Consider the following 14694-nt stretch of genomic DNA (forward strand, 5'->3'; position numbering starts at 1 on the left):
TGGCACAAGACAAGGAGAATGTGGAGATGTTAGCTTAGTGTGATACACAGATTAGCTTGTAGAAACAAGACCAAAGCTGTGTCTCATTCCCAATCACACACATTTCAAATTGGATTTGGGGATGTGGTGTGTTGACACTGACAAAGGAATTGATATGCGTGGAACACATGCTGGATTTTTTCTGAGTGTTGAAGAACACCATCCGACGCAGAAGATTTTCACGGTTAAAAGAACATTCATTATGGATGCTTCGGGGGAATGAAGGACTATAACAATACTGATGTGGATTGGAAGAAAACGGGTAGTAATGTAATGTTGCTCAAGTGTGCAAACCGGACAGTTTGCTTTAATCGTAATTTAGAAATGCGTGAAACTATGTTGAAAGGGGCGTGTCCTTTCTGAGTTGTTCACAACACATAACGTCCCTGAGATATTCACTGTTCTTAATCGATGTGCGGCAAGATTTTAAGGTCCAGTGTGTTGGATTTAGCGGCATCTAGTGGTGAGGGTACAGACTGCAACCTACTGCAAACATGGCAGTGCAACATGGTGGACTCATAACATAAAGGGGCATTTTGCACGGTATAGAAAACACAACAATTTTCAGTTCAGGCGATTATAAACTAATGAAAACATTATTATTATTATTATTATTATTATTATATTCCACTTCTGCAAATACATCCCCCTAAATCCTACACGCTGGACCATTAACAATGGCTAAAGAAAAAATGAAGACTATCTGTTCAGCTACCAGTTTTCCTCCCTAGTTGGCATCGTGCAGCTCATCCCCCTTGTTTGTGCCCATTAATCTAATGTGTCTCCACCAGCAGGTGTTAAGTCCTAGATGCATGAGAGGCACTCACCGAAGCTAAGTGGGTGCTAATGCTAATCAAAGGCCCAAAAGGACCATTGAGACTTGCTGGTGAAGATCTAAGGAGCAGCTTAAAAGCTCAGTGCCAAAGACAGAAAAATGAAATGGCTCGCGAGTCACGGTTTTTCACTGATGCCTCTTCTTTTCTTTTTTTTCAATCTTTGAAAAGTGACACACAAACATGCACACAATGTCACAGACTAACACAAAGCAGTTAGTGTCGTTGCTGAGTCTTACTCAGACATGCCCTTTGGTGCAGCCTATACACTTTTTATGTGCTGAGGATCTGCGTCTCTCCACTGCCACCACCCATTCTCCCTCTGTCTATACACCATACATTTATTTTCTCTCACTGTTTCCTTCTGCCTCCTCTTCTTGTCACCTCTGTCTCGCTGTCTCTTTTGTCTTTCTCCCTCATCCAGCCGCTTGTCCTTCATCCCTGCCCTGTCTCATTCCTGATCCTCGACCTTTCTTCACCTCCATTTTGTCCTCCACACACTTTTGTTTGTCCGTCTGACTGTGCTTCTGATCCCTCTCTGACTGTCCACCCTGAATCGTGTGCCGTCCTTTCTGTGAAGAGACTGAGTGGAGCTCAGTAAACAGTGGTCATGCCTGTGAATGTTTGTCTAACCTCCTCTGTCCGTGTCACAGCACATGCCTTTTTGTTGGCTTCAAAGGAACACGCTTGCACGCACGCACGCACGCACGCACACGCACACACACACACACACACACACACGCGCGTTCATCCTCATAATTGCCCTCTTACCAAATCTTCCAGATCTTTTAAACTTAGGTATGTGCTTACAGAGCGCACACATGTGCTTTGTCAACCTCTCACCGGCTGATGCCCTAACACTGAAAACATCCACCCACACACACGCACACACCAAAACACGCAGAGAGTGTAACCCCTCCTGTGAGTGGAGAATTGAGATGTGCCAAAACTGTCCCACGGCCGGGCTTACAGGGACAAGTCCTAGGTCATGATTAACCTTTACTATGTCAACGTTCCAGCGACGGCCGTGGCAGGAGGCATAGTTTTACATGTTGTCCGTCCGTCTGTCATATTCTTATGAACGCTACATCTCAGGAACTCCTCCAGGTAATTTCTTCAAGTTTGGCACAAACGTTTCCTCAGATTCAAGGACGAAGTGGTTAGAATCAGGTGGTTTGGTAGGTGGAGGCATACACCTAAAGATCAGGAGTGAGGGAAAGACATGGGATGGATGACTACCGCATATATGTTGTATTCGCTGCAAGAGAGAACCCAGCAAGAGAGAGGAGTAAAGAGCGTTTGATTTGGCCGTTGCATTTATACGAGACACTGTACAGTTGATTTGACTTGCTCGTGAGTTTTATTTGTATGTGGGAATTTCAATGTGTGAAGCTGTTTGTGGAGGACTTTTGTCAGTGTGAGTCATCATTATGTTCACAGTCCTGTCAATGAAGTCACCAACACTTTCCCAGAAGCCTTGAAATAGAAAGTTCTCACCTATATGATAATGTTTCTAGGCAACCAAAAAGTTTCTAAGCAGATGTTTCAAGCCAATTCTTACACGGGTCCTTTGATCTATTACACAGTTACACAAGCTACAGGGATGATCAGAAGAGGAGAGAAAAGAGTTAGAGACAAATCAAATTGAAAGTCTTCACTATTATTGCTACTCATGTGCTACTAACTTGAGCAAGCAGCAGCAGAGCATTGGTGATGTAAGCCTTTACTACATCAAAAACAAATTTGTATGGTTTTCATTTTGAACATGGCTTTCATCATTTCATGTGCAGGGCCAGTTGGCCTTTGGTCACAATATTTTGTTTACTTGACCCTGGCAACATGCCAGGGCGTAAAGGTCATTGAATGAAATAAAAGGATTTGGGGCTTACAAATAATAATAAGTAACTTGATTATCTGATGAGGAAAAAGACACATGACATGAAAACATATTGTTTGCTTTTAATAACCTGTGGCATTAAAAAATTGTGTGACAATCCTCGGAAATCCTAATGGGGAGAGTACTGACATTTGTCTGCGAGTATTAAAGTGATATTTTTCCCAAAAAGATTTTAAAAAATGAAAAAAAAAAAGTTATGTCTGCTCAAACAGATACTGCATCAATCAAATAACCACTATCAACATTGTCAGTTGTAACAAAAATATCCTACTCTCTAATATAAAAGGTGCTATCACGAAAGGAAACATAACAAAATAAAATACATTTCCTCTTTAAAATAAGCAGAGTTTTTCAGTTATTTTCAAAACAAACACCGAAGAAAAAAATCTCTGTACGATATCACGTATATATCTACTGCACATTTTTCTTATGTTTTATGGTTTTTGGACACATTTCCAAAAAGAATCCAGATGGAAACTCATATTGATGTTATCACATGCCGCTTCTCTGACCACAACCCTGCGACCATCAAGCTAGTGCAGCAGCCATGTGGCCAACTGAAGGGACATAATGCATGTTGTATGTTCGTTTCTATAATTGCATATACAGATATAGGCCTGTTCTCTATAATTCATGAATATGAACACCCCAGCTGCCTCAGCACGTATGTAACTCTCAGAGGAATGCCTATGTGGCCTGCCTAATGCACTGGACACTCCCACACACCCTTTCTTTAAACATGCATTTTCCCTCTTGATCACCATTTTGTTAGTTAGACTGGAGAATTACTGAAAGGTCCCATGTCTCTCAGTCCTTTCTATATTCGGCCTTCATCTCCATGCCAACGCTTCGCTCCAGCATCCCAATTCCCCACACTTTGACACAGAAATGGCAAATGCATAAAAGAATGTATAAAAGAAAGCAATGGAAGTTAATTGGTTTTAGCAGCAAAGGTGGGCCTGCAACAAAATAATAAAGTGAGATTAGATCAGGAAAAAAAGGGAATCATGAGATACAGTAGTGAAGCACCGGCTTTCCAATGGATTAACACACTTTTGCATTGATCTTTAAGCATTAAATAATCAGACGGTAGAGAAGTAGAGAGGTCGGTGCAGGATGTAGTGAAGACAGGACGTGAGGACGAGAGAGGGGGAGAGATGTGGGGTGAGAGCCGACGCTGACCAAAGCTGACACCCCTCGGCATGCAGAGTTCATCCCCGGGGGGGGGGGGGGGGGGGGGGGGGGGGGGCGTGTTTGTCTATTTCATGCATCTATGGTTGTGTGAGCGTGAGTGAGAAACAAGGGAACATGTTTAAAGATGATTTGTCATGAGATGGAGGCAAAACAGTGGAGCCAGCACAGGGTTTAACTACACAGTTGAAAGCAATGAATACAGTTCTTCCAAGACATACAGCACCAAAATGCCCTATCACACACACACACACACACACACACACACACATGCTCACACAGTGTTAAGCAGATCATGGACAGGGTTTTACAAAGACAGATGAATAAACCATTCAGCAGATGATAACTGGGTATGACAGCAAATGGTTCTGTGATAATAATGATTCTGATCATGATAATAACGACAGTGGAACATGTCGTCACATTTTAAGTCAAATTTTTTTGTAGTGCCAGTTTCATCTTAGTTCAAAGACAAGATGGTTCATAAACTCAACATTCAAGCCCGACCGAGGTATTGGTTGGTCAATAATATTGGCCGTTTCAAGCCTTTCACAGACATATCGGTGTCGCTGTTTATGTTTGCCGATATTCAACTTTTATTTTACAGAATGAACAGAGCAGAAGAGATGTGCATTCAGGTTTACATTTTACTTCTAAACAAGGAAGATATTATATGTACCTCCCAAAATGCCAAATCATTATCTTGACAGTGACGCATGTTGAGATCATCTGTAATGTCATGATCTCAAAGCCCATCAAATCCCAATCCATAGCAGTTTACATCATCTATTTCTGGAAAGAAAACGAGAGTGCCACCATCAGCGAGAACATCAACATCTCATTCCTCTGGGGATTTGCTCACAGCTGAAAGTGAATGTGTTATGAGTGTCCTGTTAGCTGCTGTTGGGGCTTATGAGAATTAATTTTGAAAAGATGAAAGTCAGACAGGATATGTTAGACAGGGAGCGTCGGATGGGATTGACTCGTTACAGGTAATGTCCTGTGGGAGTGTGTCTCTGAGGGAGAATGTATCTTATGCAATCTGTCACTCAAGAAAAAACGGGGTTTGGTGTGCACAGAATGTGACTTGGATTAAAAAGCGGGCCAAGGGCTGATATGAGGGGAGTGTTTGCACACCTGTGACTTTGCCAAAATCAGTTTCTAATCAAAAGACAATCGTGGAGTTCAATATCTCCAGCCTCATCCTCACTTCTTCTCCTGTGAATTCTGTTCTTTGTCAACAGAGCTACTTTTTCGGTCCCTGGCGCTCGCTGGTTGCCGGGTGACTCAAGTGTGATTGGCACTAGGATCAGAAATAGATCCCACAGCCATAAAGAACATCACACCCTGCCACTGGAGGTGGGAGAGCCAAGTTTAATTAGTGAGAATTTACCCACATACGTACATTCTGGCAGACATGCACCCATGCAAATACACACATAGAATCAAGAACTTTTTCTTGGAACTCAGCACATCCACAAACACACTTTGACAGACCGTCTCTCACTCACTCTCTCACACACACACGCGCACGCACGCACGCACACACACACACACACACGCACGGCACGCACGCACACACACACACAAGCACGGCACGCACGCACGCACATCACACATAACTGAGTCACGCAGCATCATCGTCACAGTTATTTAAGTGTCACATCAGGACTTTGAAAACTTAATTGCCAGTGTCAGACATTGCGCGTACCTTTGCGTATTTATACATGTGTGTAATTAAATCTTGGGGTGTGAGTCAGACCGTCAGTGAAATTATCAGCACTATTGACATCATCCTGTTTCCTGAGGTTGCAGGAAGATGCAGATTTTGTGTGAATAGTCTGGGGTGCTGGTCCTGTAAAAAACAACCAAAAGAAAGACTGATAACTGACTGTCCTCGAGCAGATGCACCATCCCCTTATTGCTGCAAGGCTTTACCTTTTAGAAATGGAATTGATGTTGCAACTAATCAATAAAACAATTGTAACAAACAAGTGAGAATAAATAATTTCATGAAAGAAGAGAGAGGGCACATGAGAGAGAAAAATTAAACTGAAACTTTATGTGGTATCATATTCAGAGACCATTTACAAAACAAAACATGCCTAATAATAATCCCACTTTTAACAGCCTCGCTGCAATGACTGAATTCGGACTGTGGCAATGACATCTCTTATATTGGCTGTTTTTTAAAACACATTTAGTCTCCTAATTTAAATTTGAGGGATCCATAATATATTGAACACATTAAAATAAATATACGTATATGTATACAATCACCATATTCAATATTTCTTTGCAGTCAGTGATTGTCTGAAGTCAATGATCTACAGACCTTACACATTACATGTGTAAGGTCGTGTACTTGCCACTGTTTAGCCTTAAATAATGACTTAACTTTTCAGTTTGTTACAGATCATTGTCCTGCTGTACAGTCTTAAAAAACAGTGTGTATAAAGTATGAAAGTCCTCTTTGAACATCGTTAAAGTTAAAAGCGTAGTTACCGTTTCACTTCAAGTCTAAAGTGCTGCTGTGTAGAGCTCGACATAAAAACAAAAATGTGTTACTGTCTTAGTATTTATGGACTGCACTCCACATCCCACTGTGCCAACAGTGTGTACTTGCTGGGTTCCTGCTCTGCCCTGAATCCATCTGAGGGCCTTTACCAAAAGCCATTGCCTTACATCCATCTGCAATGGAGAGCTGATGAGATGTTGCTTCCAGTCCCTAGCACTGTCATAACTCTGGACTGGATCTTTAACAGAACCCCCTATTCCTTAGCAATGGAGTCATTTACATAACTGCATGATTTATAGTAAGGGTCAATGGTGTGAGTGAGGAGCAGCATCCAAAAGAGGCGGCTGGTACTCAAGCATATTTGCATATTTTCTAATTTTCCAGTCTTCCTTCCTCTTACCTCTTTCTTTATCTCATAACTTAAACTATATTTGTGTGTCTCTGAAAATAAAATAAAAGCGTATGCTAATTCCTGTTACAATAAATGCACAATCATACACATAGTAATACTAATGCATACACAGACGCAGATGTGGACTGTTAGCAGTGCACAATGGAGACCTTTCTTCAGAAGAAAGTGTTGCTACTATGTCTCAGACAAGTGTCAGTGACAATGAACTTCAGGTTTATCATAACCCTTCACTGGAAAATGACGACCCTACCGACTGTACTGTATGTTCAGCCAATCAACAACCAAAACTACACCTTTTTGGAAAGATTTGATCCACATTGAGATGGGTCTCTTTCCCATTCTCTCTCTCTCTCTATCTCTCTCACACACACACACACACGCACACACACACACACGCGCACACGCACACACACACAGTACCGTTCCCCTGGCACCTTAGTGGGTGAAAGTTCCTGACACATAAGCACTTTTATGACTGAACGGACCTACGTCGTCAGGCCTCTGATCAGCAGAGTGGAAGAATCCCATTACAAACAAACTGTGCCCCATTACACACAGAAACGCCCTCACACTCACCGATGCACACATATTCACACGAGCATAAATGCTTAGAACTTAAAGAATGTTCTCTCTCTCACACACACACGCGCGCACACACACACACACACACACACAGAGGTACAGTGTTAATTGCTGAAGCCAGAATTAGCAGAAGGTGAGACTGCCAAAGAACCCTGAATGACCGATGAGGCAGAATTACTGACTGAAGCAGAGGAGAGGAACGTGAAGAGAGGGGGAGATGGGAGGCAGCGGGGGGAATTAAGGGAAGTTTGCAGTGAAGAGGTGGATGACATGGCCAAAGCTTCATCATCATCTCCCTCGGGTGCAATCCCCTCAGAAAATATAGCCCTGTCAGCCTACTTCAGCACAGAGCCTGACCTTAGAGTATGTGTGCGTCTTTCTATCCTTATGAGGACGGGTTTTGGTTCACAACCGCAACTTCAAAGTGCTTGTTGAGGGTTAAGACGTATTTTGAAGGTTTAGTTTTGGGTCAAGGTAAGGGGCTAGGGAATGCACTTATGTTAATGAGTTTACGCATAACTAACGACTGACGGTTTTGTGTGTGTGTGTGTGTGTAAGTGTGTGTGTGTGTGTTCTTCTAATAAGTATACTAACGCGCTATATCATGTGTACAGATTTCAAAGAAAGAACTCTGTCGAAAGACCAATAAATTGATAAGACTGATGTATTGGTCAATATTATCTTCTCCCTGATTTATCTGGATCAATGTATATACGGGCCAACAATGACAAGAAAAAAAATCTAACAGATAATGTTGTCAATTGTGAAATGTCCCTCTTTGGCTAATTGTGACCAAGCTACATAACCTTTTATGTTATGTTATGTATATATGTAATTAGAAATATTATTGGACAATAGGCCATATCATTAAGGATTTTTTTTTTAAAACTCCCAAATATCAGTATCTGCCTCAAAAATCCATAATTGGTCTTGCTTTGACATAAATAGTCATATATTTTGGGAAATATCCTTATTCACTGCGTTGACAAGAGTTAGATGAGAAGATTCAGTTTGCTGTTTACCAGTTTTATATTAGACTGCAGCCAGCAGGCAGTAAGCTTTGCATAAAAATGTGGAAACAGGGGTAAACAGCATGTCTGGCTCTGTAAAAAAAAAGAAAATCCTGCTGTCAGCAGCTCTCAAGCTGCATAATTACAACACCATATCTTGTTTGGTTAAAATCCATACAACACCAGTAAAAGCTAACACCTAGTACTGCAATCGTGGGTGGACTTTGTTGCATTTGGACAAAGCAAGGCTAACTGTTCTCTCGCTTTCCCTGTCTTTAAGCTAAGCCTAGATAACTAGTTGCTAGCTGAAGATTTCAACGAAGGAACAGATATGAGAGTGGTCTCAAATGTTCAGGGATAATCTGAGGCAGCATTTTCTTTTCAAAAAGGCTGAGGGTTGTACTTAGTCTCTTAATTAATCTTTGGTGTGTTTTGGGCATAACATGCAAATAAATCATGCCATCTCCCATTCCCTCTGAAAGCAGGGTGCACCTGTCCCTCGGTGGATTGCTATTAGAATGTCAGATTTGTCAGGCTTCAAAGACAAGCAGATCATCTGTGTTTAACAAGCAGCGTGCACAGATGTTGTGCACCCGCCTATGTTAGTGCAAATTACTCTCTTGAATAATGTGCCCTTGTTAAATACTGCACCGCTGACTTCAGACCAGGATTTTGCAGTTCAAAAGCGTGTTTGCTTTCTAGTGCCTCCACGTAGCAATGCACCGACAATGCACCTTAACAACGTGGGCGCTGGATGGGAAAATTACATATTAGCCTGGAACATGTGTCAGGTTGACTCCCGCTTAGCGCCGTGTGTGAGATATAAGGCCCTGTATGTTGTTTTTGCAAGTAGATTTGCATTTTGAAAAAGCTGCTTTGCTTGTTTTAATTTACAACTGGACTAACTAACTGATTAGTTGTGACCACTAACAAACAGCAATCACCTCACCACAGACTTGTACCGCAAAGAGGAAAACGTCACAGTAACACCGGTGGTTGGAGTCATCCACAGCCCACGCTACCCTAACGCTTACCCCCGCAACCTGCTGTTGTCTTGGAAACTGCTGTCACCGCCAGGGAGCCGCATTCACCTGGAGTTTGACGGACACTTCGGCCTGGAGGAGTCTGAGAACGGAGTTTGCAGGTAAAACATGAGATGGAGAGACACAGAAGGGAAAAAAAAAAGATTTAGATAAGAGCATTAGAGCAGGAGACATGTAATGCCTTGCGCAAAAAAGACAAAAGAAGAGAGGGACAAATTGGAAAAGAGGGGAAAAAAAGGATGGAGGCGAAAAGCAGAAAGAGGAGGAAGCATTGATGAATTACAAGCAGCTGTAAAGGAGAACAGTCAGATGAAAGTAACAGTGATTAAAGAGCCATAGAGTGAGAGAAGGAATGAGGGAAAAGGATGGTTCGGAGTGACAAAGAGCAGACGAAAAGTTTACCGAGTGAAACACTCCGGTTGAAAGGAGGTACAACAGCAGCAGACAAAAATATGTGAAAATGATTTGATAATGCATGCACATTATCACATCAACAGGAAACTGTGATGGGAAAGGATGTGTGAAAAATGACTTTACAAAGGTGAAGGGGGTGGAATTAACTGTACGAGATGGATAGTTGAAGTTGGCTTTCTTGGCAAGGAGTAGAAGAAGTTTGTCCTTGAGGGGTGGGGGGAGAAAATAGACTTTTTAATCCCCATATGCAACTCTGCCGTCTTTGTAAGCAGTTTTCTGAAAAGACAAGGGGGAGCAGCAGGGGGGAAGAGATGGAGGAGAGAATAGAGGAGGTGGGAGAAAATGAGCTTTGCTCTGCTTTTTCAGATCGTGTATGTCACATTGACTGTGTGTGTGTGTGTGTGTGTGTGTGTGTGTGTGTGTGTGTGTGTTTCTGTGTGTGTTTCACTGGCTGTTGATTGCTGGACTGTTTGGTCAGTGTAATGCAAAAACTTTGCGCACACTTCTTGTGGTCTAGTTCTTTGGCAGGATGGCCTGGTGGTTTGAGGAGACATCGTAAAGTTGTCTCTTCACAGGTCTGATGACAAGTGACACGTGTCTTAAAATAATGGATATCAGAAATGGCCAGATGCACACTATTATTAATGTAAAGTCTTAATTACTAGGTGGGTCTTATTTGCCATGCTTGTGCCGGAGCTCTAGGAAAGCCACCCATCTGTCGTGAGGTCTACCTGAAATGGATTGCCATAATGTTTGGAGCAGACATTCATGGTTTCAAGACAATTACTCCTCATGAAGTTGCTTATTACTCCCAATTGACATGGCTTTTCCTCTAGCACAATCATCAGGTCAAAATTGAAATAGTTTATCTCCAAATTCTTGCAAAACTAATGACATCACCATCAGCCAAAGTCATGGTTACCTTAAAGAATCAAAAGTCACCTGAAAACCTGCCAACAACTTCCATGGTTATTACTGCTTTGACTAACTGTTCTTACTTTCATTCGTGTTTTTTTATTTTATATAAAAATCTCACTATTTGTATTGTCTTTCTAATCGTCTTTTATCATTTTATCTTTTACCTCCCAAGTATTAATCTACCTCTTCACCTCCTTATCACCCCAGGTATGACTTTGTTGAAGTGGAGGACCAATCAGAGACGAGCACTATAATTTGGGGTCGCTGGTGTGGACAGAAAGCTCCACCTAGTCTCAACTCCAAGACCAACACGCTCAGAGTCACCTTCAAGTCTGATGATTACTTTGTTGCAAAGCCAGGATTCAAAGTCTACTACTCACTGCTGGTGAGTGAGAGACGTGAACGCACACACCCCGGGGGGGTGGAGGGGGTGTTACATTGGGTTCAGGCCGAGTACCACTGCATTGCTCCAGGTAAAATGCTTCCTTCACTCTATTATCCCCACTTGACAATAAAGGAGAGAAATGGTTTGACGAGGAGATGGATAAAGAGGTAGGGAGAGAAGGAGGATCTAGTAACATCGTCAGTTAAATGCCAAAATGTATTAGCCAACTGTTCTTTTCTCACACGTCTACTCTGCAGTAGAGGAGAGATGGAAGGATAGAGGAAGGGGGGCAGGAGGGAGGGAGGGAGGATCAGAAAGTGTTCTCCTAAAGCCTGTCAAATGAACGGATAACGAGATTAGCTTTGTCATTCTGTCAGGAAGAGGAAAGACTAAAAAGAGGGACTCTGATTTGAAGAGGTTTTCCTGCACGATAATCGAGGGGAAAGGGGAAGAGGCAGAGCAGCAGAGAGAGAAACGAGCATTTAAAGACATTCCTTGGATTACTCTTTTATGAGTACAGAGGACAGGGAGGGAAGAGACACAGCATCGCAGACTGGCTTGAACTGGTGGCATCCCTTATTATCTGATGGAGGAAAAAAAACGTGGTATGAGTACAGATGGAGTAAAGGGCAAGACGGGGAGAGAAAGCAAAACCGACATACCGCCTTTGCAGACAGACCTTCGCTTTCATACAGTCATTCTGATATTATCTCAGATTTTTGAAGATAAGGCTATCATTATTCTCTATGTTTCGTATTGTGAACAAATCCCTTGAAGACCAAGACCAACCAATAGTGGGTTTTTTGTCAGTACTTTCTAACTTTCCTATCTGTTGGTCTGTGGCACTCGTGAATTCAGAAATTTGAAGTTCACTGATTCCTACTGAAAGTATAAACACAAAAATTGTTTACTCATTTTAAAAAGGGCAGGGCAAATGTCACTCAGGTCGCTTTCACACCTACCTTGTTTGGTCCAGGCCTTCGGACTTTAGTTCATTCTGAACCAAAATAACAGGTGTTAAGGAGCCTGGAACATGGTCCGGGCCAATGGACCCAAATTTACTCCGACCAAAAGAGGTGGTCATGGTTCAACTCAAATTGAACCATCGTTTGTTTTTTTTATAGTGTGAAAACACGTTTTGGATAGTTTTAAGTACTGCGCCTGAAGTTGGTGATGCTGGTCGTAAAAAAATATAGATATTTCAGTCGCAACAAAATCAAAGAAATTAACCGGTTCATTTATTTTCTCTATTCAAACAGAACGTCAGGCGCATGCCCGTCTATAAACCTATTCATGTCAAGTGTAGGTAGACGCAGCCTACGCAGGTGATGATGACAGGACATACGCTTGTCATATGAAACTCTTTATTGCGCTCCATAAATTTTAATGTGAAACCAAAACTAACCGGCTCAAATGTTCACAATGTGACAAAGACATGAACCTTGACTTTCAGGTGTGAAAACGCCCTCAGACTGGAGTAAGTAGGGCATTTGTTGAGGAATTGATAGACAATTGGTATGCGAGCTACACAGACTAGACTCTGCAATTTTCATTGATCTAAATGCATCTCAGCATTTTTCATGTGAAGCGCTGTGCAAAGCATTTGAAGTCACAAAAAACATCAGATTAAAAATCACCATACTATTCAGATTTTTTTTCGCCGATGCCCATACACTAGGATTGAAATGGTATCCCTTTTTAAATGCAAATAAAATCAGGACGTTTGCAGAAATGCAGATGACCTCAAAGCCGCGCGCCGCAACAAATCCAAGTGTGCCAGGTTGCTATGGCGACATTAAAGGTGTTCCACGGAAGGAAAAGAGAGGAATCTCAGCCTGACAAGACTTCGGCCTCACAATTAACACTGATGTGTCTATTAAAACACTTCTGTAATAGTGTTAACAAATGGTGTTGATTTGTCTTTCCCTCACTTTTCTAAGGTCCTCCTACTGTCCCAGCCACACAAGGTCATGTGGTGGAAGGTTGTGGCGAATATGTCTGCAGGAATATGTCAAATTTAGATCATATTAATGTATGTACACTTACATTCGTGGTTTTATACTGCTCACCCAGTTCTGTGCCAATGAGCACACATCTGTCCAGCCTGACAGCAGCCACAGCACCGCTCACCCACTCACTCAGGCCTGGTTAATACCAACACTAGGATTGACACACAACCTACGTCATAGCCTATTGTGAGCACTTGTACCTGTGCTCTTGAGTGTCGCTCTGCAATTACACTGACAAAATGCGAGTTGGCGGTGGAGTTCCTACGTCACCGCGTTGAAACAATGGTGACTAATATGTTGGAGTTGGAGCAAAAAAAAAAGTTTAATCACAGTTACTTGTACTGAAATTCCAGCAGCGCAGATAGGAGAGGAGACATTGGAGGGGATGGCGTGTACAACCACTGGTCTGAGTGAGAGTCCATAGCCTATTGGTTATTCAGTGGCATCTTATTAATCATATTTCCATTTATATTGTTATGTGGTGCATAAGAAAAAAACACAGCACAATTGAAACCCATTTTCATTAAATGTGACCTAAGATTACCTCAACCAAAAATACTAGAGAGCAGGTTCATACTGTTCAATCCCACATAATGAGAACTAAAAAAGAAGCTCAGAATATGGTACTTGACCAAATGTACCTTCTTACTTTTCGCCACTGCGAAAAGAAACGACAACAACAAACAGCTGCCTTATCTCTCTTTCTCAGACACTCCTGCTTTTCTGTCTCCTCATTCTCCTCGCTCTTTGTGATGTTTCCTCCTCTGGTCAACCACTTTTTTCTGTACATTTAAAACAGCATCCAATGCTTGAGGGTTATCCTATTCAATCATTTCCACCCAAATTTTTCAAACAGCCCCTCTTCTACGTGTCTTTCCATCTTCTATCTCAGACAAACAGATGCACAGAAGCTTCCCTTCAGCAAGACCCGAGCTGTGTGTGCGGCTTAATTTAGCAGGTCTAATTTGTTCTCTGCAGACCTGTCGGACAGATAAGAGGGAGGAGGAGAGGAAGCAGAGAGAGAGGAGAGGAGGAAGAGAGAGAGTCAGCGCAAGGCCGAGCGGGAATGAGCAGAAACAGCACTGGAAGGAGGGAGAACAGGTGTCTGAGATGGTATCAGCATGTCACATAATGACTAAAACAGCCTGGACTCAGAGAGGCAGAGAGAGGGAGGCGTTTGGTGAGGCAGTGAGATATGAAAGGGACCGAGGTGGACGCGTTGAAAGAACAACCAGGAGGGAAAGTAAACCAGCATTAGGATAAGAGAGAGAAGAAGTAGAGTGCAGTCAGATGGAAGCATATGGAGAAAAGGCAATTCATAATTCCACTTAACCTCCTGCCACGTTTGTAAATCTTCAAATCAATTAGATCAATATCACTAGAATCACTATCTCAGGATCTCATGACTCTGTGATCAGAGGTCTTCACGAGGTCTAACACAAA

The 14694-nt window shown here is 42.3% G+C and overlaps 1 protein-coding gene across 1 annotated transcript in view; it reads left to right on the plus strand.

The window, feature by feature from the left end:
• pdgfd (platelet derived growth factor d) overlaps window positions 1-14694 on the plus strand; it is a 41007-nt gene that overhangs the window by 11206 nt on the left and 15107 nt on the right. Inside the window, exons 2-3 of the mRNA XM_035623861.2 lie at window positions 9437-9626; window positions 11065-11242. Coding sequence (XP_035479754.1) covers window positions 9437-9626; window positions 11065-11242 — 368 coding nt within the window. The remainder of the gene's footprint in view (window positions 1-9436; window positions 9627-11064; window positions 11243-14694) is intronic.

This window comes from Scophthalmus maximus, chromosome 11 (assembly GCF_022379125.1).
Source record: "Scophthalmus maximus strain ysfricsl-2021 chromosome 11, ASM2237912v1, whole genome shotgun sequence".
Lineage (NCBI taxonomy): Eukaryota > Metazoa > Chordata > Actinopteri > Pleuronectiformes > Scophthalmidae > Scophthalmus > Scophthalmus maximus.